Source organism: Alligator mississippiensis, chromosome 8 (assembly GCF_030867095.1).
Source record: "Alligator mississippiensis isolate rAllMis1 chromosome 8, rAllMis1, whole genome shotgun sequence".
Lineage (NCBI taxonomy): Eukaryota > Metazoa > Chordata > Crocodylia > Alligatoridae > Alligator > Alligator mississippiensis.
The window spans coordinates 61,797,011-61,823,450 of record NC_081831.1 but is presented as its reverse complement, the minus strand read 5'-3'; the positions used below and the strand labels follow the sequence as shown (position 1 = coordinate 61,823,450).

The 26,440-nt window shown below is 46.8% G+C and overlaps 1 protein-coding gene across 1 annotated transcript in view; it reads left to right on the top strand.

The window, feature by feature from the left end:
* The first annotated feature begins 1,406 nt into the window (after positions 1-1,406).
* Positions 1,407-26,440, top strand: part of STARD8 (StAR related lipid transfer domain containing 8) — a 116,366-nt gene continuing 91,332 nt past the window's right edge. The window contains exons 1-3 of the mRNA XM_006274731.4: positions 1,407-1,474; positions 1,700-1,860; positions 4,662-5,257. Coding sequence (XP_006274793.1) covers positions 4,700-5,257 — 558 coding nt within the window. The 5' untranslated portion in view covers positions 1,407-1,474; positions 1,700-1,860; positions 4,662-4,699. The remainder of the gene's footprint in view (positions 1,475-1,699; positions 1,861-4,661; positions 5,258-26,440) is intronic.

Here is a 26,440-nt window from a genome sequence, read left to right as displayed (position 1 = left end):
CAGGAAGTTCAAGAATGTTAGGGGGTTTTTTGCAGGTTTTTTTTAGGGATATAGGTAGGTTATAGCCATGTTGGTCTAGGGCATAGGCAGACAACCTAATTTGGGTAAATCTGATATCTTTTATTAGATCAACTCAAATAGTTGGAAAAATTCTTTTTTGCAAGTTTTCTGGTATGAATTGGAATAAGAGATGAACCTTTAATGGTAACGACTACAGCACTAATGATACAATATCCTGTGACTTTTGCCTAGTTTGTTGGGGTGGGTTTTGTTTTTTTTTTAATTGAGATATACTCTAGCAAACGAGTGCACGTTTCAATAATTATAGACATACTTTTTTTTGCTTTGATCTTAAACTGAAACTGGAGAAAAATGTATGTTGTGTTATATGGGATGATGTGCCACAAGATCTGCACCCCGCTTTTCCAGATCCTAGATCCACGACTGGTGGGATCTGAGATGGCATCTCTCATGCCAGAGAATGGGCCCTGCCAGCTGCGACAGCTGATGAAGCAAACTAGAATTGACGTGGACCTGCTTCCCCTCCAGAAAGGCTGTGCTGTGCTGTGCTGTGCTCTGGGGGGTCCCCCCATCCCTGGCAGGCCTGGGGTGGCAGTGCCCACTGGAGAAGGGTCCCTTGAGGCAATGGCAGGGTGTGCGGGGGGTGCTAAGAGCCAGCCCGTGAGCTGTGGGCACTAGTTTTGTGAAGAGGGTGCAGGTGGTGGGGTCCATCGTCATGTATTAAACAACACACGTTTTTCTCCTGTTTAAAAATAAACTAGAAGTTTTACTAATATGCTTGGGGCCTAGGGCTGTGTTCTTCAGTTGAAGATGGAAGCAAAAACAAATATAACTTCACTGGATTGAGGTCAAACCAATCTGTAGGGCTGTGAAAGAGCCAGGAGCAGGACACAGGAGAGCAGAAAGGCAGAACAGGGGCGGGGAAACAGCAAGACCAGCGGTTCCCAACGCGGTGCCCACCAAGGCTTATTTGGCATTTTCACGATCAGTAAAAACCATGCTTCCTACAAAAACATGCTGTCATATCGGCGCTGCTGCTTTTACAGCCGCCTGTGCAGCGGTCCATGAAGGCTAGGGACCCCTGATCGAGACCCCTGCGAAGAAGAGAGGCGTGTTAACACGTGTGGCACGAAGAGCCGCGCAGCCGAGCGCGCCCTGCAGCGCCGCCCGCCTGGAGCCGCCGCTCGCCGGGCGCGGCAGCAGGAGCCGGGCACCAGCCCCGTGGCCCGCGCGCCGCCGCAGCCCGGGCCGCACCTGTCGTGCCCAGCCGACGGGCCCCTCGCAGCGGCGGTGAGCCCTGCCCGGGGGGGCTGCAGCGGCCCGGCCCGGCTTCCCGCCTCCCGCGGGAGGGGCCGCGTGTGCGCGGGGCCGGGGCCGCGGTGCTCCCGCCCCTTCCCCGGCAGGATGCGGCGAGCCGGAGCCGGAGCCGGAGCCGGAGCTGAAGCCGGGGACGGTAAGGACGGAGATCCGGGGCGGGCTGGGGGCGCCGCTAGGATTGCCCCCTACTTGCGGGGCTTGGGCTGGGGGCTCCTTCCTCTCAGAGAGCTGCCAGGCTTCGGCTCCAGAGGCCTTGTGGCCTGGCCGTCGCCCCTCTCCTTCCCCCCGAGGGGGGCTGTGGGCCGGGAGCGGTCTGCAGGCGCAACAGATTTGCGGCCTCCACCTTTGCCTCTCTTCGCAGGTGACGGAGGAAGCAGGCCCCAAGGATCAGGGGCGTGAAGTTAGCTGGGGCCTCGCCATCTCCCTGCCCTGTCATCACCTTGCTGTCTGGGCTCAAGGAGATGGATGCTACCCGGCTACCTGCCTCCGGTTGGAGTCGCTCGGCCGAGCGGGTGAGGCCAGGTAGGAACCGGCATCCAGAGAGCACGGCCCACCTTAGCTGTGCCAGCGCAGCAGGCCTCCGCTGTGCTTGGACCAGGCGCGGAGCAGTGATGTGAAAGGGAGCGAAGACCCGTGCGGTTTCACTTGCCAGAGGAAATTCCCGTATGCACCCTGCTCCCTAGCGATTCCCGCCTCTACCTAGAAGCAGCACAAAAAGGGGTTTTGGCAGGAGCTGTGTTCAGCCCTGCTTAGCTGGAAGCCGTGATTGTGACCTGGTGCCTTGAAGGGCAGAAACAAAAGGCACATGGAGGAAATCCTAGGGAGAATAAGAAGCCTTGAGAAAGCACTTGCCGTGATAAGAGTAGTTTGCGTTGTTCCCAACCTGGTCGGTTCCACTAGGTTCGGTGATGCTGCTTGCCTCTGTGTGTATTTAACTGTTCAAAGCTTCTGAGTCGTGCAGCAAACTGAGTAGGAAGAGGTTTGTGTCTGTTTGTTACCTTCTCATTGTGACTTGTACTGTTACCTGTGAGGAATTTCTAGGATCTGTGTTTCTGACAGCTAGTGTCTGAGGGTGATTATCTTGCGGAGTGAAGGAAGTGGGTGGGATATGTGTAAATACAAGCTTTAGACAAGTGGTTCTCAAACTTTTTAGTCTCGAGGCACCCCTTGAAAAATGCTAGCTTTCACTGATTTCTTGACTACAGAAAAAGAATAGAGAATTTTTTGTTGCAGAGAATCAGTTCTGATCTCTTGTGGTCTTTCTGTTTCCACAAGACAGATGCAGGATAGGCTGGCCATGCTTCCTCTACACAGCTAAATATTTCATCCTCATGTTCATCACTGACAAGAGGTTTGACTTGAAGGGGGTAGGGCCAACTTGGTCTGTTTAGACTTAGATACCCATCAGACTAGTTGTTGCAGACTAGGTCCACATGCATACCTACCTACTTTGGTTTATCTTGTCTCTTGTATGAGCGTGAGCCTTAGTCACAGCACTCTGTGTGGAATTTGAGATTACATCTTTCATGCCACAGATGTCTGACAGCGTGCAAGAAAAACTGCAAACAGCATCCAGGTACAGCATGTCTCAACAGGACCACCGTGGCTCTGTTTCACTCAGTTTCTTGACCCTACCAGTGCTAGTCTTAAATGCAAGCATTTTTTCCTTTGCAGGCTGTAAAGGACTCCCTACTTCAAATAAATGCAACATAAAAATATGAGGAAATGGTGCATTGTGATTTTGAAAAAATGCCCTGAGTCATCTTGAAGAGACAATGCCCAATGTTTGGGATGTAATATACAGAGAAAGAACAGATATGAACTCATAGTGATGATTATGCTTGTTATGTTTCAGTATATGCAAGGGGATCTATGTGACGTTGCTGCTGCTGCTGTGCTTTATAGGCTAGTAACACAAACAAACAACCAAAAGGACCATTCAGAGAATTCTTACCTATGGACAGGGAAAGCAACTAACCTGGGTTTGATTAGTCAGTGGCTTGTATATTTCACAGTGTAAAGGGTGCTGTTGTAGGCTGAACCTCTTTCCTTCTCCCCATTTAATAACTTGTACAAACTGTGTTTCTCTCTGGTTTCCATATTCTAACTACAAAGTAAACTGCCTGCAATCAGATTTTCCAGAGACAACGTGTGTTTGCAGGTTTGGTTTACACGTGTCAATAATTTTGTGAGTAATTTTCCATTCCAAAATGAGAGCAAGAATTGTTCATGTAAATGAAAAGTTACTTATGTGTTTCTAGTACTGGGATCGAAGCTCTCTGTGTGGCAGCTGGACCTGTGAAGATGGAGGTGTAGGCTTGGACCAGTCCCATACCAGTCAGGATTTGGTACAGCCCTGGGGGACTGCCTGGTTGGATATGGTTGTGTCTCTGAGGTCTGTGCAGCCACTGATATGTAACGAGGATGTGAAAATCTCATAAAAGTCATGCATCAACTACTTCTGCCTCTTTAATAAAATAAAAAAAAGTAAATGAAAAGAGGTTATTCCATATATGAACCTTCCTCCTCAGTATTTTGCAGCTTGGAATCCAAAAGTAATGAGAAAGCCAGAAGGTAAAGCTAACTAAACAACTATAGGAGAAGAGGAATAGTCAGGGGACCAGTCTAAGGCTTGGGTGACCAGGTGTAGCAGGTTGTCTGTTTACACCACAGTCTTTATTTCCCTGGGGCCAACTTGCCCCACAGTGTACAACATAAATCATCAAATCACCAAACAAACAATAATGGGTTAATTTATATCCTGCAGTCTTTTGCCAGATCCTGAGGGAGTACCCTGAGTCAATGCTGCTGCTTCTAGCCTCACAGCCTTCTCTTTCTCTCCCCCTTTTCTAGAAACCTTTAACTTCCCCATGGCTAGCAAATTATCTTCATCAACTGACCCAGTCATCTAGGCAGGCCTGCAATCACTTGCTTACTACCTGCAGCTCTTTAGCCGTGCAGCCTGCTACACCAGGGTTCAAATCTCAGCTCCTCTACGGGCTTTCTGTAGGGTCTTTGGGCAGTAAATTAATAGGCTTTTATGCATCAGTTCTTCATCAGTAAAATGTGTGCATAACACCATCTGTCTCATGTCATGGGTAATAAATACTCCAAAGATTTTGAGATGCTCAGTTTTTCTTGTTAAAATGGGATGTGGAAGGCTTTTCAATAACAGGGTGTTTCTCCCCAAGGTGAACGAAATGGGAAGTAGTGAGGAAGTAGCACACATGAGGGAAAAACTAACTGGATATAATGTGCTTGTGGGTGTCTATCAGTAATGCAAGAAAAAATGGTTTCTAAATGCATGTTTTTTCTTTTGCCAGCATTTCTCCAATAGAGTGGTGATCTCCTTGCGTGGACCATGGATCTAGGGTGTGCCAAGCACAGGATAAAGCTGCCTTTTATTCCAGGCCATCAAGATAAGTTTCTAAGTTTGGACCCCTTAGTTCAAAATGAAGATGAAGAAGGTCTCTATGGTTTTCTCTGTTTGAGGTGCAATGTGGCTAGTTCTGAAGATGAGCCTGACTATGCATTAATAGCAGATGACAGTCCACCTGCCTTGAAAGAACCTTTCTGTGAGCAGACAATAAAAAGCAAAACTCTGAGAATCTGGAAGCATCATTCAAGTGTTATCAGCTTCAGTGACAACTGTGTCTGGTGCCGAGGGGGGCTTGTTAAAGGGAAGGGACTTCCGAGCAATGGGAATATGTTTGATTTGAACAACCCTGCTCGGCGGCAGTGCAGATGCACACGTGAACCAGGTGAAAGAGCCTGTCTGGAAGGGCAGATTAAACAGCACAGTCCAGAAGTGATTGGAAACCAGGACATCCTGGATTGGGACAGTGATGGAGCTGGAAACTGCGTATGTACTCAGAACCAGTCAAACCACAGTGAAGTGGAGACAAAACTTTGCTGTATGGTGAGTTCATTCTGTCTTGTTATCATTGTCAGGACATGTTCTCCGCCAGGGCCAAGACTTTCAAAAGTGGCTGGTGATTTTCTTTTGTTTTGGGGGGTGTTTAGAGAGCAGGTGCACAATATTTTTTAAACTTGAGCCTCTCTAAAGAGTGTTGGGTTGCCCAGATGACAAGCAAAGAACTCGGAATCACTAGCTATTTTGACTATCTTTCTATGTCTTGGCTCAGGCCAAAAAGCTGCACAGCTCACATCTTGCATATGGAATTCACACTTATGTCCTTGATTCTTTAGAAGCTTTGTGGTATTTTCAGCAAGTCAGGAATTAACATTTAGACCTTAGAGAGGCACAGGGTGGAGTAATAGGTCAGATGTGGAGGCTAGAAGCCCAGTCTGGCCCTCTGAAGGCTTGCAGGAAATGCTATTTTAATAATAGCTATTACCAGTAGAAAGGGGCATGGACTCTGGGAAAGGAGAACCCAGCTGCTCTTGTGCTGAATCTCAAGCTGGGTGTTTTCCCTTTGTTTTTCTGGTATGCAAAGCTACTTTTTTGTTTCTCTAGTGCCTAAAACCATGAGAAATGGCACGTGATGCTGCCTTTGGCCTGTTCCTTCATTGCTGATTCAGCTGCATCACCCGTAACCCAAAATGTATAGTTGTTTTACTGTGTGGCTGGTTGGGGGGTAAGGTGCTTAGTCAGTCAGCAGTAGGAATGGTCAGGGCCTTGGAATAACTGTTGGCCTGTTTGTGTAACCCACTCTCAGTTTATTACTGAGTTAATGATCAGGGCTACTGAGTGATTAGTGCTGTTCCTTTGTTCTGGAGAGCCATTTTTCTCCATCTCCTATCTTTTCTATGCTCACTTTGGAGTCTGAACACCTAGGCTAGGGACAGACATTACACATAAACCAGTTTCTGATCACTTAAACTGGTTTATACCTGTCACAGAACAGATGTTCAGTGCACATCATCCAGTTTCAAAATGGCCAAAACTGGTTTGAGAGAAACCTGGTTGAATGTAGTATCAGACTTAACTGATTGAGTTCAGACTGGTTTATGCAGTGTCTGTCCCAGACCCCTTCCTGGTTTAAGTTAAACCAGGGTCCCCCAGCATCCCAGCATGCTCTCTGGGCTGGGCTTTCTGCTGCAGCCCAGCAGATCTGGCCCCACCTCTCTGCTCCCCAGCTGGAGCAGGGGCCTGGCCAGGTACTGGCCCGGAAGGGAGTAGGGAAGAAGTTTATTTTTTCCCTCCTTCCCTGTCCCACCAGCGTGGACCTGCACTTCTCCGTGCTGGCTGCTCCAGTGGCAGGAGCATCGCCAACCCTGGCACTAGCCTTGGCTGAACTGGTCAGAGAGGGGTTTAATTCTCCCCTCCCTGTCCCACCAGCAGGGACCTGAGCTGTGTCAGCTGGCTGATTCCCCCCTTGCTGCTGAAGCAGCAGGGTCGGGATGCGGCCAGAAGCCAGAGATCATGGACCCTGAGGCAGAAGGGGCAGGGAGGGGGATTATTCTTTTTTCTATCCCCCCTGCTCCCAGGGGACCACTGCTGCTGCTTGCTCCCTGCTTGGGACAAGTGGCAGAGTAATCCCCCTTCTGCTCCCTCTGCCAGATGCCAAAGGGAGGCGGAATAACCCTCATCCCTGTCTTCCGCCTAAGGGACCCTGCCGGCTGGCCTCTGGCTGTGCCCTTGCCCTGCTGCGGTGAGAGAGCAGGGCTCTTGATAGGGGACAGCAGCCCCTATCATGGTATTGGGGAGTACAAGCCCCTTCCCAGTGGGGGGCTGCACTGTGGGGCAGGCAGAGCTGTGGCAGACTGTGTGGCAGCACCGTGGCACCGCCACGGTCTGCAACAGCTTTGTCTGCCCCAACGCGCAGCCCCCCCCCCTTGGGAAGGGGTCACACTCCTGGAAACCATGACAGGGGCTGCTGCCCCCATGGTGGTTTCTCCCCCCTCGCCACTCCTGGGTGAAGGTGGGGACAGATGCCAGCCAGCAGGGCCTCTTAGGTAGGGGGCAGGGAGCAGGGTTATTCTGCTGCTTGCCCCAGGCACGGAGCACAGTGAGCAGCAGCAGCGATGGTGGGAGCAGGCAGACCCTCTCAAGAGCCCTTCCCCCTCGCTGCTGCAGTGGTGTGGTGGGGGAGCGGCCAGGCCGGCCAGCAGGGCTGCTTAGGTGGGGGCCAGGGAGCGGGATTATTCCCCGCCCCCGGTCCCTCCAGCATTCAGCAAAGCGGGCAGTAGGGGGCTTACTCCACCGCTTGCCCTGTGCAGGGAGTGAGCGGCAGCGGTTGGGGTGTGCAATCCAGCGGTTGGGGTGTGCAGGTCCCCCCTACTACACGACTAACCTGCAAAGATTGAATCAATTCAGGCTCCAGCTTTTGGAATGTCTGTCCCTAACCCTAAGGCTCAGGGTGGTACTACAGGTTTCCCTTTTTCTTTATGTGGGTTTTTTTGTGCAAATTCACTCTTATGCGATGACCCTTTTTATACCAAAAATTCGTTATATGTGAGATAAATTTACTCTTATGCGATTAGTGGAAGCCTGCACTCAGCTGCTTTGTGCGGTGCATTGTGGGAGTGACGCGCACCAAAATATAGTCTCCTGTGTGGATCTGTGCTCCTTGCTCATTGTCTGCGACGTGTTTCTGTAGTTGCCATCCCCATTACGGTAACATTCACCACTACCCTGTGTTTGCGTAATGTTTGCTGTTGGTGAGTACCAAAATTGTCTTGTAAAAGCGGTAGAAATGGGTTAGGGGGTCAGTATAGTTGAGGTCTTACAATGTAATAAATAGGGATGTGTTGCAAAGTGGGTTTCCTTAATGCGAATTCGAGTTATGTGCTGTTTTCCAGGAACGCACGTACAGCATAAAGTTAGGGAAACCTATATATCTATCTGTAAAAGTGTAGTGGACTCTATGTACACCAGAGTTGGATTGGTTGTATAATGTGAGGAAAGCTGGCTTCCAAAACCAAATCAAGGTCTCTACAACAGTTGTCACAGTTTATGCCTTAAAAGAATGTAAGGCCAGCTTTATTCTGTCTTCAGGCAGAAGAGATGGTTTCTTGACTGCCAGGCGGTCTCTCCAGAGTAGAGAGGGACTAGAAATTGGCACATCTACATTGTATACCTCAATCTGCCACTGATTCTCTGTGGCCTCGGACAAATCACTTCTCAGCTTTTTCCCACTTATTTCCTTGTATAAAACAAGGATGATCATACTGAACCACAATGGAATTCTGAAGTCTAGTGTGTTTTGAGTGGCTTGAGTGCCTTCTGTTCAAGTTTCTGGAGTAGGGCAAAGTAATGTTATTGAAGACTGGGACTGGGAGAGGTGGCAGCATGAACTATGGAGTTAATCTTGAATAAAGGCAGTCTTCTGCACGTTGGGAACACACTGCAGTTTGCTCCATTCTAGCCTTTCTGTCTTGTAATGCTTTCTGCTTCATGCAGGAGCTGGAGACCAGCAAATATGCCACTTGGGAGAATCCATAGCAAACTCCCTGAATGGCTGGGGGTGTCCTGCTGTGCATCCTGGGCATCTCCACCAACCTGCTTGGTGGAGAAGTTCTTGGACTCTAAGCTGTGGGTTGTGTGTATAGCACCTCGGTTCCCTTAGTAGGGACCCTGCTTCTTAGTAGGGCATTGTGTGCAGCTGAGTAAACCAGTGATGATAGCTGGCTGTGATTGATGAAGCTGAAAAAGGCTGGTGATAAGCTAGGAGCTTCCTGATCTGATTCACCTGCAGCACAGCTAGCTCTGCCTGCTGCCTGCCACCCCCCTTTAAAAACCTATCCCATGACAAGTGTTTGCAGCTTCTTTGAATCCCTGTTATACCTCTGAGCAGGGAGTCTGGAATGAGAGGGCAGGGTCCTTCAGAACAAGCATTTTCTTGTATGTGTTTAATTGTCTTGGCTCCAGGAACCAACTTTTCCTTTTGAGTGGTTAGGATTTCTCACACTTTGATTGCTCTGCTGCTCTCTACATGCCGCTAAGCTCTTGTCTGCAGCTCCAAAGGGTTTGTCAGCTGATGAACCACCGCATCTCCCAGGGGTAGGGAACATCTGTCTCAGGAACTGCTGTAGAGTCATGTGAGTTTGCACGTGGAGTTGTTTGCTTTCCTGTTACCACCATCAGCAAATCACCATTCTTTGTAGTATGGTTGCAGTTTTGTTGAACTACAGAGTTGGTTTGATACAAAGTGTTGCCAAACAAATCCGCCTCTCTTTGTGGCACTCTGGTAGGTGGGACCCGTTGTAGACAAGTGTGATGATAAGATCTCTACCTTACAGAATTTTCCACTTGACTATATGCAAATTAGGGGAATATCACGCAGTGCACTGAAGAGTGTGTGAGGAGCAATTTACCTGGCAGCAGGGGAAAAAATGAGCAGGACACCATTTTTTTGATTCTGTACTACCTCTTCTTTATCCTCATTGCTGCCCTCTTCTCAAGTTAAACATCCCCCCCCCCCCAATTTTTCCAGATGGTTAGAGTATATTTTCAGCTCTCTTAAGAAGGTGCAAGACATATGTCCTTGATTATTTTGACTAATATTTATATTGCAGTAGCACCTACAGTTCTCAGCTAGGCTTAGCCCTCTAATCTAGGCATTGTGCAAATATGAATGGCTGTTCCTGTTCCACAGCCTTAGTACCTGTTGCTGGAAGGTAACGTGGGACACACTGGATAGATAAAGTAACCAACTTTATGGGAGCCTGCTGGTCACTAACATTGGGAAACCCTCAGCATTGTGCTGCTCTTTGTTTCCATTCTTCATATGAACTGGAAAACGACTTTACCTGCCAGGTCTGTGTTTTTTCCTGCAGTAACTGAAGTTATCTGTGTTTTCTCAAGCTGAGTAGGTAGCTGTATTGATGCCCTCAGCTCCTGCAAGGAAAATGCAGAACCCAAAGTTTGGATCTTGGCAAGAACTACTGGATTTCACTTACACATTCACTCACCCCTTTTAAATCAGTTGAGTTATTCTTAGGTTTGTAAATAGCTGGTACAGCCATTTATACCTTGCATGTCTTTAAAACTTTCTCCCCACAATTTGTTCCCTTTGTAAAAAACAAACAAACCCAGCGAAGAGAACTGGGATGTGGTTGCTGCCTGTTTTCTTTCTCAGGGCTTCTGAATTCTTTACAGTAACAGCAACAGAAGCCCAAAACAATGCAGACTTGCAATCAGCAATATAACCAGTGTGGTCTGGCATCCTGCCCTCTATGTGGGAGATTCCTGGGGAAAAGGCGCCGTGTCAAGAATAGGAACCAGGCGGGAGTGTGAGGGGGAGCAGAATTTCTCTCATTCCTAGCAGCTGGGCCCAGGCTTATTAGCCTGGAGGCATTTTTATTATTTTAAAAGGGGAAGGGTTTCCTTTCTGTTTTGTCAAGAAGTTTATAACCTGATTGTGAAAACTTGGTTTGGGATGAAACTTTGCCAGTGAATTTGAAGCCCAGAAATGAGATGTTTTTGTTGTTAATCTAAATTTCATTAAAATTCTTTTTGCTTGGATGGAGGCAAAGAAAAGCAAATGAAGATGCATATAAGCCAGTTTTTTTTTTTTTTTTTCCAGGTTTGGAGCAACCTGCCCAGGTCTCAGAAAGTAAAGGTTCTGCTTAAAAGATAAAACAAAACAAAAATCAAAACAAGAAACCACTTTGTGGTTGTGTTGCCCTTCCTCTGACTTCTTTAGTTATTGATTTACTTTGGAAGAGGAAGCTGAAGCATTCAAAGCCCATTCAGTCCTTGTCCAGGGTGTTGGGGAGTCATTGCTTTTTTTTCATGTGGCCATCAAGTGGCAGTATCCTCTCATCGGATGCTGCTCTGGAGGCTGCTGGACTTGACTCTCTGGGCACTGGGGAAAGTAGAAAGGACTCAAAAGAGGAACTAAATACTTTTCTGTTAAATAACTATGCTTTTATTTAAAATTATTGTTTTCTACAACTTCTCAGAGGTTTTTGGGGTTTTTTTTTTTGCTATTTCCAGAGTGCTGGCAGCACTGGTACCAGAATGCTCAAAGCCAGCACTGGCACGGTGTGTCCTCTTACACCAGGTCTGGATGCTGTCTGCCCTGGGCTGTTCCCTGCCCCTCTCCCTTGCAGGCATACAGCCAGGCAGTAACAGGAGTGAGCCCATCTTGTAGCCAGCCAGCAGATTGTGTGTGCTGTGTGTATGAGTGTGTTTATTTACCCCTAGGGCACTTTAACCCTGCCTACATCCCTCTTGGCCAACCCTGCTAAACATCCCTGTTTTACTGGTGTGGTTCAGGTATCTGCCAGATTTTCTTGTTCTGTTTAAGCTCTGAAGAAATGTCAGCAGCAGCAGCACAGCTGTACAGAAGGAGGGTGAATAGCAAATTAGAACGGGCCCAAAGGGAGCCTTTATCTATATTAACTGCACTCCTAGGGCTGAATTGTCATGTGAGGCCCAGGTGTTGGACTGTCATTCCTGAGGTGCACATGAGGGATAGAGTTAAGTTGCTCCCTAGGACTTGGTCTGTCATTTGGCTGTAAATAGCACAAGGCTTTCTCTATACATTTGCCATGTGAGCCATGCTGCCATTGCTAATAATAAAAGATGCCAGTAATTCTTTGCCTTTCTTTGGCGCCTCTTTTCTGAGGATTTAAAAACTGTTTGGCAAATGCTAACTAGGTCTCCGTATAAGCTACTTTGCTGTTTAGTGGCAAGGATTTTTGTGGGCGATATCTTTTATTGGATCAGCTGCACGGTTGGAATAGACTTAGACAAGCTGTTGAATGCAATGCATTCTTAGTATTCCTGTCTTAAAAGGAAGGAAGTGGAAAAACTCCCCAATATGTGTCCTGTTCTTGCCTCTTTCTGATGTATAAAGACTCAACAGGTGTGGTCTTGCATTTGTTTTCCAATCTTAGAAAAAGTGTTCCAGTGTTAGTTTTTAGCATGCTCATTTTTATCTTGGCTTGCTGGATGTTTCATTTAGACTAGACAGGGAAAGTTCATAGGTCTCTTGATGGTCCTGTTCACTGAATCTTTAACAAAGAGAGCTTTTCTTTCAACAGTTTATCTAGTGTTTAAATTAAATAGGTTTTAAACCAAAACAAGCACACAGGGAAGTGTGTTAAGTGATCTCATTAAAATCCACTTCCCTTCTCCAATGATTAGGTCTTACATTCTGGTTATCTAGTATCCTAAGCCTAATAACTTCTCCATAATCTATAGAATCCTTCAGGGGAAAAAAAAATCATAAGATCTGGATTTTGAGTACTAAAAAAAAAAAGTCTACCACAAAATCCAAGCCACTTCAAGTTCTTTCATTTTTTTTTTTTTTCTCAAAGGGCAGAAATGCCTACACATCATTTTCAAATGCAGACCAACTGGGGCATATACAGATGTAAAACAAGCTGCCCAAGGTTACATAGTAAATTGGTGCTAGTGGTAGAGCTGGGAGCAGAACTCAAGAGGCTTGTATGCAAGCGTTCTCCAGTAATTACTGGGCATTCGTGCCAGCCATATACAAGCAGTCCTTGACTTGCAACGTTTCGAGCTACAACATTTCACACTTACAAGGTTTATAAATTGACACACTGTTTCAACTTTGATGTCAGTTTCGACTTTGCAATGCTCGATCTGATGTGATGCCATGACAGCGACCAAGTCGCTGTGTCACCCATCTCCCTGGAGAACATCTGTCCAAACTTCCTTGGACACTTTCTTTAAGAAAGCAGACAAGACTCCAGAAAAACCTCCAGCAAAGACTCCTGAGAAGAATCCGGCCAAGAACCCTTCAAAAAGTCAAACCAAGAGCCCTTCAAAAAGTGCAGCAAAGTCACCTCAAAGAAGTCCTTCCAAATCAATATGATTGCTATTTACAATATAAATACATTAATGTAGCTATATTACTCATCTACAATTGATTGAGTACAAAATTCTGGGTTATTTTTGGTGAAAACCAGGGCTGTGCGAGGCTTCAGATCCGGAGAAGCTTTGGATGCTTCGGCGTCCGAAGCAGTATGTCCGGATTGAAACGCTGGCTTCTTTAGGTGTTCTGAAGTGGTTTGGAGCTTCCGAAGCTCTTTGGAAAAGCTTCAGAGCCGCTTCGGGGATCCGGCCATAGGGTATAATGGGGAAACAGTGAAATATCTATAACTGTGCCGTATTTTTGTTTGATTTGGATGAAATTTGCAGGGATTGTAGTTTCTGCTGAGAGCATGAAGTCTGTCAAATTTCAAGAAGATCAGTGAAGGGATTCGGGAGGAACTGCACCCCAAATTCTTGAAAGCAAAACTGATGTCACATGTATGTGTTACATCATAGAGGGAGGGTGGGGGTGGGGGGAGACGGTGAAAACTGCAGGGGTGATGGTCCTTACTGAGGCCACAAATCCTGCTAAGTTTCAAGAAGATCGGTGCGGGGGTTTGTGGGGAACTGCACCTCAAGCTGCGGACAAGCAAAACTCACGAGATGGGTGACACTATGTTAAGGTGCAGCAGGGTGAAAGCTGCAGGGATAATAGCCCCTGCTGCGGCCATGAAGCCTGCCAGCTGTCAAGGAGGTTGGTGCAGAGGGGTGCTGGGGCCCTGCACCCCTAGCTGCTGACAGGCAAAACTCATGACATGGGTGCTTGTGCAACTGTGTCCGTCTTGGGGCCTGGGAGACACTACTGCAGACCTGGCTGCTAAGCTACTGTGTTACCAGTTACCAATCAATCACGATTCACTCAGGGACCAGCTCAATACACAGTTGCTAGCTAAGGTAACCAGTTAATTAGCAACGATTAACACCTACAAAGCCACAGATTAAGGAGAGGAAATAATCAATACAGACAATCAACTGCCCCAAGACAGAGACAGTCAGTTGCACAAGCACTCAAGTCACGAGTTTTGCCTGCCAGCAGCTAGGGGTGCAGGGCCCCAGAACCCCCCTGCACCTATCTCCTTGACAGCTGGCAGGCTTTGTGGCTGCCGCAGGGGCCACCATCCCTGCAGTTTTCACCCTGCTGTGCCTTCATACACGCAGTGTCACCCATGTCACGAGTTTTGCTTGTCTGCAGCTTGAGGTGGTTTCCCCCAAGCCCGTGCACCAATCTTCTTGAAACTTGGCAGGCTTTGTGGCTTCACCAGGGGCTACCATCCCTGCAGTTTTCAAACCCTCCCCCCCCCCCCCCCCAGTGTAACACACAGATGTGACATGAGTTTTGCTTTCAAGAATTTGGGGTACAGTTCCTCCCAAACCCCTGCAGGGATCATCGTGAAACTGGGCAGACGTCATCCCCTCAGCAGAGGCTACCACCGCTGCAAGTTTCATCCAAATCAGACAAAAAACAACAAAGTTATAGATATTTAATTGATTTCCCCATTATACTCTATGGCCAGATCTCCGAGGTGGCTCTGAAGCTTTGGAGCTACTTCAGCCGGATCGAAGCAGAAACCCAGTCTGGACCTCCAGATCGGATCCCTGGCATCTGAAGCGGCCAGATCTGAAGCCAGATCGGATCGCTTCTGACTCACACAGGCCTAGTGAAAACAGGGTATCGGGCCTTGGTTCAGAAACAATCCCTCATTTATAACATTGTTTCCTATGGGAAAATTGGTTCCAAGTTACAACGTTTTGACTTAAGACACCGTTTTCAGGAACCAATTGTGTCATAAGTCCGAGGACTGCCTGTATATCATATGAAGATTGCAATTGGACTAAGAAAGGCGGAACAATAGCTTAACATCAACAGTCCCATGATTGCATTAGTTTATTGTATTGCCCACTTCTTGTTTCTGTCTCTGTCCTGATTTGTGACCTCATATGAGCTATTTGGAGGAGACCAAAAAGAGCTGGCCAGGGCACAGTAGGTGTTGTGACTAATCTGAGAGTACAGAGTTGTTCTGACATGAAAAGAAATGAGGGCTGGTTGCTGTATTAATAGTTATTAAGTACCAACAAATGCTTTTACTACTTGTTTTGATTGGAGCAGCGATTTATTATCAGTTTTAGACTTGAAGTACACCTCAGAAAATGCCAGCTCTTAGCTTCACTGATTACTTGATTACAGAAAAAAATAGAACAGTTCTTCTGTTTCAAAATGCAAAGCACTCAGGCCACAACAGGTCAGAGTGCTCTTGATACTATGGATTCTTATTTGAAATCTCTAGCTTTATCTTGTGAATCATGCTTGCACACCTAACAGAGCTAACATAATGTGGCATCCTTGGAAAGATCTCAAGTCACTGGATCTGAATCTTGTTTGTTTGTTTTTTCCTCCTCCCCAGAGGAAATGTCCATCACAAAAAGGCATTTGAATGTAAGGATTATGGCATGAACTGATTGCATGAATATTCTTATGGGTTTTCGGGTTTTCTGGGGGTTCTTTTAAGCATTTATTTTATGAGGCATTGTCCAGATGAGACAGAGCCAATGCAGTAGGGGCTGTGGAGCAAGAGACCTTGGCTCTAGTCCAGCCTCTGTCAGTGACTTGTTTTCAGAAGAACCTTATATCCAAAATCAGAGACTGAGAGGTTTTAGTGGACACATATTGGGGTCCCAAAAATTACCATAAAAAAAATCTAATTGCACTTTTTATAACCTGTCAGTGGGTGAGGGAACGGGGAGGGGAACTTTCATAGCTCTCAGTTTCTGACTCAATAGTGATGCATGCATTTCTCGGAATGGGGGACTTTTTTTCGTAATTGAATGCTTGTAATGAGTGTATGATAAAATTCTGGCCAGGTGTCATTACTGTTCACTCTGAGCAACAGATCGGCTTTGATTAGTGATTTTTAGCTCATTTGGCTCTTCTCTTCCACCCAAATGCTGCTTATTTGAATTGACTGACATGAATACACCTGTAAAATAATCAGGTCCGTGCCCTTTTGTCTGAGATTAATAGGGCATATAATGTACTGCTGTCATGGCCATGCTGCTAGCAATCCTCTTCTACAGGTGGAAGGCCAGGCATCGCTCCAAAGACTAACACCTCCCTTCTGTATTTCTGTCTCTCAGCCGTGTCCTGACTTTGGTCAAGAGCAGAGCTGCCTAACAAGTGAGAGTGCAACTTCTGTTCCCTTTTGCACCTGCTGTTGTCCTGCAAAGACTGAGTTACCATAGTATAGAGGCAGCATGCGTAGAGACAAGTGCAGGGAAGCATGGGGGCCGTGTTTTCATATTGTGGAAGGCTGGGATTTGATTACCACTAAAATCAGTGGAGCCAAAATGCCCATTGAGAAGCCAGGCAGCTTGGCTTGTGCTAGGCTTCTGGCATGACCAGCTTATTTATGCATGACTTGGAAGCTGCTGCTTTTGCGCTGTCAGGTAGAGCATCTAGCTCCTTGTAGTCAATGAGGCATTAATCAAAATCTAAAGTAAACACCCCAATACATGTACATTCCAGCTTTTGAGTGGAAAAAATGCTACTGCTAAGTGCAGTCTGTTTCAATACTGAGGGTTTTTGGAGAGAAATAGTAGGCAGCAGCAAGTGAGATGTTAGGGGCTGTGACTAGATGTAGAGGGAAATAAAGCGCAACTGTCTTGTGCTTAATGATGACTTGGAGCCAGCACTGGGGATTCAGAGGGGAGATGCAGCCCAGGGAGCTAGCATTATTCTAAACTCTTCCAGTACGTGCCTTGGGTTCTGTGGCTTCTAATCTCAGTCTAGAGCCGTGGGCAGCAGGGGGGTTGCTTCAGTGTCTTGCCCAGTTCATGCTGCAACACTTTCCACCCCTCCCCTATAACTGTCCTGTGACTGAATGGAATATGTTTAAATACATGGTATAAATAAAGGCTGGACCTTCCTTTGACCTGTGGGGATGTCTGTTGGCCAGAAGTAAGGCCATTGGCATGTACTCTATTTAGTTTATTTTCTGTATCACCCTCATGGTTCAGTGAAGTTATTTTTGTTCCTCTCTTCACCCTCCTTCTATGCTGTACAGTAGAAGCAAAGATGGAAATATCCAGTACTTTGCAGAAGACTGGTGGGGAATGTGCAAGCTCTCAGGAAACCCTAGACAGTGGTATTAATCTATCTGAAAATGGTTATTTTAGTAAATTTTTCTCTATTGATTTGCTATCTCTCTCTCTCTTTCCCCTCCCCCCCCCCAATCCCTTTTTAATGTTGTTGTTTTTTTTTCTTTTTTGCCCCCAAGGAAGGGACAAAAGTGATTCAGACTAAGGAGTTGTATTCTCAGGATCTCAAACCTGGCACGTTTGTGCTGTTGGTAATTTATTTTTTTAAGGGTTGCAAAACAGTTGCACAAACCAGGGTAGCGTGTATTTTTTAAATTGTTGCTGCTGGCTACTGAGCCAAAAATAATGTGCATCTTTCTTTGAGTGGAGGTTTTCTTTTTTTCCAAGTGTAGTGTTCTGAGTCAGTGTATCATGAAATGCTGAGCAAATGTCATCAGCTCTGACTTTGACAAAAGAGTTACTTTGACAGCGGCTATACTCATTTGATTTTGCATCTTCACTATAGGCACTGTTCATCATGAGTACACCGGGTAAATGGATCATATTCAACTAGCTATTGCACTAAGTCTTGAACAAGCCCTTTTGTAATTATTAAAACAGGCTTATCCTTATTGATGAAATGAAAATGTAGGACATTTCAGACGTTTCATACTGAGCCTTGTATAAAAAAGCAGGACATGCAAGTGCTCTTTAAAATGCACACAACTCTCCTGATTCCATCCTCCTTTCTATATGCCAACAGAGTCAAAACTATAGTCATCTAGGGTTTGAATCTGTATCCTATACTGATGTAAAATTCCCACTGTGGATGTCTGAGTTATCCACATGATAGCTGCAGGCAGAGGTGCACCGATACATCAGTCCATATTGTATTGGCACCAATAAAATGAAAATTGACATTTTCTGCAATTGCCTTTTTTTGGCTGATATGGCTGATAATTTCACTGATAAATGATGCATGCATGTGTGCAGCCACAGCATACACATGGCCAGCCTGACAGCTTGCAGAGCAGTGTCCGGCTGATAAATCTGTTGTGGGGGAAGGAAGGGGTGTGGGGAGTGCAGACTGAGGCCCTTGCAGTGAGAGAGGGAGTGGAGCTGTCTCTGGGAGCAGGGCTATGGGGCGGAGGGGGGGGTTACAGCCACTCCCCAAAAAATTTGTTCTAGCCCCACTCCCAGCACCACTGCAGCCCAGTCCAGCCCAGCCCCCCAACCAGGAAGAGCCCGGTCCTGGTCCCAGTGCACAGCGGCACCCTGCCCTTGCCCCATGCATAAATCCTGGGAGAACGTGCCCCCCACGCCCTCCTGGGGTGCATGCAGTGGAGGGAGCTGTTCCCCCCGGGACGAGCCATGGCTCCATGCTATGCCCCACCCTGGCTGTGCAGTGCTTACCTCTGCCTCAGCACCAGCTCCAGCTCCACTCCCTCTTTGCCACGAGGGCCCTGTAAGTATGCTGCTGGTTCTTCCTCCCCAGGTACAGTACCTTGCACTTGTCCGTATTGAAACCCATTCTATTCTCATCTGCCCACCTCTGTAACCTGTCCAGATCTAGTTGCAGCCTGTCCCTCTCCTCCAGTGTGCCCACTTCCCCCCACATCTTAGTGTCATCCGCGAATTTGAACAAGGTGCTTTTCACCCCCTCATCCAAGTCACTGATGAAGATGTTGAACAGTGCAGGCCTGAGGACCGAGCCCTGGGGAACCCCACTGCCCACATCCCTCCAGGTCAAAAATGACCCGTCCACCACCACTCTCTGGCTGTGGCCCTCCAGCCAGTTTGCGACCCATCTGACTATGTAGGCGTTGACACCACAGTTGCCTAATTTTTTAATGAGAATGGGGTGAGAGACAGTGTCGAAGGCCTTCCTAAAGTCCAGAAAGACTATGTTCACCATGACACCTGCGTGCAAGGCTTTTGTGACCTGGTCATAGAAGGCCACCAGGTTGGTCTGACAGAACCTGCCTCTAATGAACCCATGTTGGTTGCCCCTAAGCATAATCTCCCCTGCTGGTCCCTTGCAGATGTGCTCCTGGATAATTTTTTCAAAGAGCTTCCCCAGGAACGAGGTAAGACTAATGGACCTATAGTTTCCTGGGTTCTCTCTCCTCCCTTTGGCCCTTTTCCAGTCCTCTGGCACCTCACCAGAGCACCATGAGTGCTCGTAAAGCTGTGCCAGGGGTCCCGCAATGACCTCTGCCAATTCCCTCAGCACTCTGGGGTGGAGATCATCAGGACCTGCTGATTTGAACATGTCCAGTCCCTCCAGAAGTTCCCTGACTAGGTCCTCACTGACCCTGGGCCTGGCTCCGCCTCCCCTGGGTCCGTCTGGGATCCCAGTGTGGGGGGATGTCCCTGTCCCTGCTCAGAAAAATGGAAGCAAAAAATCTGTTAAAGAGGTTAGCTTTGTCGTCTGGTGTGACCACCAGATTTCCAAGCATGTCCTGCAGAGGCCCCACATTACTCAGTACCACCTTTTTACCCCCTATGTATTTAAAAAAGGACTTCTTGTCCTTGATCCGGGTCGCTAGTCCCAGTTCCATCTCCGCCTTAGCCTTAGCCTTCCTACAATCTCGAGCAATGGAGGTATAATCTTCCTTGGTGATGGCCCCTCCCTTCCATTGGATGTACGCCTCCTTTTTGGCTTTGAGACATTCCATATTGGCAATTGGATTGGTATTGGCCGATATGGCTCATTTAAACAACAACAAAATAAGCCATCGGTATCTGCCCAAAAAATCTATCAGTGTACCCTAGCTGCAACGGAATAGTTTGCTTGGTGAAATAGAACAAAATCACATCGATGTAACTGATTCATTATTATTTATTTTAAGGAGCTTATAAATAGTGTCGTTATAGAAGCCTGACAAATTTTATTTACTTGATTTTTTTTTTTTTGTATTTTGTATTACATTTTAGCCAAAAGCTCAGGACCTTGGTTCAAGAGGACTAGCTTCTGGGATAGTTTTGGTTGAGTGAGGGTTAGTGTAGTCATGAGGGGGTTTGGTTTGGTTTGTTTTTTCTTTTAATTATTTGTATCGGTTAAATAAAAGCTATGTTTTTCACATACAAAGCTCTTGACCTTTGTACAACAGGAATTTTTTTTTTTTTTTTTTTTTAGGAGATTGGAGATATATTTTTGTTGCCTTGCATACTTGCAACAGGGGAAATGGACTTTACTCAGACTTTTTCCAAAACAAGTTCATCTTTGGGTTGAGCTCTAACATTTAAAATTGCAAAAGGGGCAATGTTATCAACATTTGAAACTGGATACCTCCTGGGAGTTGCTGGTGCTCTAGACAAGTAGAGTGAGAACATAGTGTCACATACCTCAGTTACATCTGGAAGAGCCTTTAAAAATCAGGTGACTTGGTTGTAACAGTGAGCAGAACTCTTGGATTTTTTTTCCTGTTCATCTCTTCTCACCACCCAGGGAAATCTCTGTGTTAAATCCCTTGTCCCAAAGGGTTAAATTCGAAGTAAAGGTGCCTGAGCCAGAAAAATGTTTCTCTTCAGCACGGGGGCTGACACGTGGAGGTTGAGTAATTGTCTAATTGCCTGTTTATTTTGAACTTGCTCAGTGAGGGATGCGTTTTCTTGTGGAGCGTTTGGTTTCCACTTGCAGAAGTCTTGGTGCCCCGGGGCACGCACATGGCTCGGGCAGTCCATGCCTCCCTGTGCTGAACATCACTTGAAAAAGCACGCTGCGGAGAGCCACCTGGTGTCAGCAGCTGCACTTGACTTGAGCAAGTTGAAATCTGTACGAGAGCAACTGCAGCTTTTGGGTTCTTGACAGCATTTGCGTGATGGTCTTGGCCAACATGGGGCAACATGATAGCAACAACACTTCGTTTTCTTATTTAAAGCTTAAAAATACTCTGGGTAGCTGTTGTTCCGAAAAGATTGGATTTAGCACCAGATGTCTGGAGAGGGTCTGGGAAGCTCTTTTCATGATGTACCGGAGTTTGCCGCTGCTGCCTGGGCCAGGGGCTCCACAGATCCTGCCCCTCAGCCCAGTTCTACACCATTTCCTGCTCTTCTAGGCTGGAGCTGTCACGGGAGCAGTTTTTGGTGCATATTACGATCTGACTTTCATATTTCTTTCTCCCTGCTGCCATTTTCAGCTGTCCAGCACAAAGGGCTGTTTTGTAGAGTGGTGGCAGAATAAAGAACTAGATTATTTGCTGGATGAATTAAATGTGACTTATTGATAAGGGCCAGAATATTTTTCCTTGTTCTTATCACAGTAAAAGGTACATTATTAAAAAAATAAAAGTACTAAGAGATTGCTTATCATCCTTCAAAGCAGGAATGCTAACTACCCTAGTGGAAATAACTTCCTTTCAGTGTTAAATGGCTTTTCTTCTTGTCCTCCCCCTCCAGTGTAGTTGTTTTGGACCATAACCTCCTAGAATCAGTTGCTGTCTGTTGGAGTTGTCAAGGCTGTTCTCCTACTGATCATCTTACAGTCTTTGTTTCAGTGCCTCCTCTTTTCTCAGGGTATTAACTCATGGTGATCATTAGTTTAGCCAATTGCTTTCTGAGGGACACTAGCCCTTTTAAGGAGAGTACTGGAGAGTACTAGAGGCATTGCTCAGGTCTAGAGATAATGACTGTAGCTGTCCTTTTGCTATGCAGGAAAAAGCTGGTATGCAATACATGAATCACTGAATGAGGTACACTCTAAGATATTACACATTTGTTAGAAATGAGTGTTTGCTCTTATGATCAAAAGCAGCCAGTTTAGGATGGATAATGATTTGTTTAAAAGTATCCATGTTACTGGTTTACTTGCAATGTGGTAGGGTGGTACTGGTAAGTGGCAGTAGCATGCCTGTGAAGTTTATTTTTAATTAAGAACTCTCTAAGAAAAACATGGAGGAACCTGAAAATGGTACAGCTTGTTGGCCTCTGGCTTGGCAAATAACCCTGTACCTGCTCATGAAAGTTGGACATGAAACTCGCCATATTAAGTCTCTGTGGTGGAATGGTAGAGGCCTGTTGCAAACCCTTGCAGGTGCAAAAGCCACTCAGAAATGGGAGGGGTCTGTGGCGATTTCCTGATGAAGAGGAAAATGTGAGGGGGAGTTGGATGAAAGTCAAAGGTGAAGGAAATTGAGTCATCTGTTCATTCCCTTGTTTGGGGTAAGAAGAAGTCTCTCTCCTCTGGTTAACTCCCTTGACTGTGACATGCTGGATTGTGGCTAGGCATTTTCTCCAGAAGTCTGAACAAGCTGTGTACGGTTTGGAGAAGAGTTGGCATGTCATGGCTCCATCCTGTCAGTAGTTTCACATATCTCTGCCAAGAATGATTGGGTGTGTTTGGTTCATTGGCTACGTCTTCCACCTAGTTTGGCACTTAAAAAAAATAGAAACAGTGCAAGAATGAAAAAAAAGCAGTGTCCATGGTTCATGGTACAGATGAGGTGGGTGGGTAAAGCCTTAAGCGCATCTAACTGTGACTCTCCAGGGCATGGAGTCACCAGGCTGAGTTGTAACTGCTCTGATACTCCCTGTACTCATGTATTCTTGCTTGAGGACTCACTCTTGTGCTATGCATCCCTGGATTTTGCGCTGAGTCCCTTATGATGTGTGGGTATGAAACCTCACCCATATTGTGGCTCTGTAGGGGAGGGAAAAGCTTTAAGATGCCAAGTATGCATTCTGTGTGGTTCAGTTCCTCTCTGGTACTGGGTCTCGAAGGACCTGAGGTTTCACTGCTGCTGCACTTGAGTATTTGGCCAAGCACCGTGCTTTGCAGCAATACTTCCATAACACTTATCAAGTTGCACTTGGATTTGGGGAGATGTTTATCAAGTTTCCCCTTTTGTCAAGTTGCAGACAGCCCTGCATGTCCCAAGCCAGCAGGAACAGAGAGCATTTTCTATGCTGCTTGCCAACCAAGGCACTTGGATTTGGGGAGATGCTCTGCTTCTGAGGGAGGGAAGTTGTGTCCGAGAAGCCAGTTCCGCAATAGGTGGCTGAGTCAGTGTTTGGGATGTCAGGGCAATGCTGTGACGGTGGCAACAGTGAGGAAGTTGGCTGGATCACTGGGTTGGGGAGGGTATAGTCGGTCCAGGAACACTTGTGGCAAGCGCAGGAGGAGCCCGTTGAATCACCCAGCTTTGCTGGGTTGCTGTGCTAGAGTTGCAGGAAGCAGATGCACATGTCCTAATGAGCTTCACATGATATTTGTTCTTCTCTGTGTCCCCTGGTGCCTTCCATACTGACCCCTACATATAGTGGTGTGAATTCAGAGCCCAGTTTCTGCCTTAACTCCATTGTAGAGGGGAGTTTATGTAGGTTTGGGCATGATCATGGCTCTCCTGTCCTGGGATTGCCAGTCTCTGGGACCTTCCAACCAGCTCCTCCAAGAGCAGCACTTCCAACCAGTGTGTTGAAATCCCACCTGAAAGTGCCATTTGTGTTGGTAGAATATGGGAAGCCAGGAAGGGAGGTAGGAGCTCTGAGCTGGTGGGAATGCTGGCTGCCTGCATCACCCATCCCTCTTAGCTGTGAGAGGCTTGTGTAAAATGAGCGGGTGTCTCAGTTAAGTTCCCAGCGCACCAATGTCTTTGTCACAGAAACAACTAGTGCAGCCTGCGTGCCTTGTTGGCAGCCTCGTAGAAGAGACCAAGGAGGGTCTAGGAGTCTAGACCATGGAAGCTGAACTGTAGGACCTGCCTGTAAAGTCAAAAGGACCAGGGATGAGTGAGAGGGAAAACTGGCATAGCTGCTGCCTATGCCACACCTGATAGAGACCCAGACAGTGCAGCACTCAAGCCCATGTGAAAACTATGCTATGCTATCCATTCTCTCTGCCTTTCCTTGTGGGACATGCAAGCTATGTCAGGACTGTGTGTTCGGGGTAGGGAGGCTAGTGGGCAGGAGCGTGGGAGCACGGGCCTGCAGGTGTGTGTTTTGTAATGGGTTTATGGGTTTTGTGGTGTGAGTGAAGGTATGTGATGAAAGGTGACTAGAAGGGGTGTGTGTGTGTATTTTATGTATATATAAAGATGTATATTTTTCCAAAAAACCCCCAAAACTCATAAGCTATGTCTTTCCCCAATCTTCCCAATGTTCAGGGCACAGTGAAGGTCTGTAGCAGGCTGTTTGGCCTCAGGGATTTGATCTGGATGCAAGGCATGGACATCTAGCATGGGAGGAGTTAAACACTGTTGCTGGAAAGGCATTTTCCCTACAAGGCCCAAGGGATGTCATTTCATGTAGGCATCGGGTTTTACACTTCTTCTCCCTCCCTCACTTCTCCCCCTGCCCTCCACCCCAGTATCACACTCTTCACTTCTCTGCTTCCAATTCCTGAGCCTTTCGGCACCAGCGTATCAATTCAGCATTATTAAAATAAAAGCGTTACTGTTCCCTCTATGCTAATAGACCACATGCTTGCTCCACAAGTAGCCACTCAGCCTGACCTCTGGGAAATGTCTCTGCATAGCAAAAAGTGGAAAATCACTGCATGTTAATGACTTGCTGGAACTGCCACCACTTCTGAGGAACAGTGAGTCCAATGTTCACACTCCTTCGGCCATCCCATGTTCACCAACAGAACTCGGACTGGCCCTCAGGACAGTACCAGTGGTGACAGCTGTCTGCCTTGAGAGTGAAGAACTGAGCCTGGATGGCTGCCAGCCTCTAATTGTTATTAATACCCTGCTTGAGTGCTCTTGGGCAATGGCAGTGATAATAATAGTCCATCAATGGTACGGGAATAGTGTGCTGGCAGCAGGCCTACTGGAAGGCAACTATGAATCCTCATGGCTGATGGAAAAATATTATGCTGTACCTACCACCAAGAATACCCATACCCAATATCATGAGCAAAGCAGAAAGGGGGTAGCTTACTTGCAGCACATTCAGTCAGTAAGTGTCTCCCTGATGTTTTGGACAGGGTGTAATCCCTGGTAAACATGTGAGACCAAGGTGGAATTTGAGCTGTGTAGAAACCTTTAGGGTTATACAGTTTACAGTTTTCTTGGGAGTCTCCTGTTTAAGGTGGACTCTGACTTCACATAAGCCCTTAAGGTGTCCCTGGAATACAAATAATAGGAATCACCCATGTCATATCATCCCAATAACTATAGTGATAGCAAGTGCAAGAGATGAGTGAGACAAAGGGGTCTTCATGTGCTGACATCATTTACTGTCTGCTATTGGGAAGCAGCACTTGCCAGCCTCAGCTGCACAACCAGTTTTATTTCTGTGCTTTCAGTGGACCATGTATTTGAGGCCCATTGTAGCAGAGGTGTTGCACTGTTTGGCTGAATTTTGTACTTCTATTCTGCATGAGGCATTGGGATCACCTGCTTTTTTTAATTTTTTGGGGTGACCTTAGTTGCCCAGATAAAGGTGCCTCAGCACTATATAGAAGTTCAGATAGGCAGTTTTCTCTTAAGTCCTTTAGCTACTGAGTATTGAAAATGAGATGGCTTCTTTTTACTTGCAAGAAACTTTGGGGTAGGAGCACAAAAGGGATTTAAACCACTTATGAAATGAGCAAAAGCTAAAGGGCTAGACCTTAATGCTTCTGAAGCTACACCAATCTCACCCTTCCATGAGGGAGATTTCTGACCTCCAGTGTGGAGCAGGGCAGTTGTCTTTTATTCCCTGATACTTCACAGCTGCATCTTGGTTACGTGGCTGACATTTTGCAGGCATTTACTGGAAAACCAACGTTAATTGGCACCCCAACAGCACTTTGTCATCTCAGGACAGTACAGCCATTAACCAATTAACCCTAACTAAAAGAGGGACAAGGACCAGAGGAAAAAAGGTCAGGAGCTAGGACAGGATTGTCTAGGCAGGCTCTCAAGGAAGAATGGTCCCTGTGGAAATTTTGGCTGAAACCCAGCAACCCAAGGAAAAGATGTTATGCATGGACATGCTGCCTGTGGTAGAGACCCTCATGGAGAGTAGGCACTCCATAAGGATGTATCTGTCCCCTGGCCTCCGACCCCCAGTCTTGCCCCTCAGCTCTGCCCAGGCAGCTGACCTGCAGTAGCCTCTGTTATTCCAGCCTTTAGCTCTAGCCTTGCTGATGCTCCCCCATGTCCTGTGGCATCCCCTGCTGCTGATGCTCTGTGGTAAATGGGTAACAAGGGGAAATTTTGTGAGGTACAGCTAAAACAGCTATTAATTTTTTTGTGTGCAAAAGTTCATGGGCCAAAGGGCAGGGTGAAAGTGGTTGTATCCACTGGCTCAGAGCACAAGAGACTTACCTTTCAGTTGTAAAATTCTGGT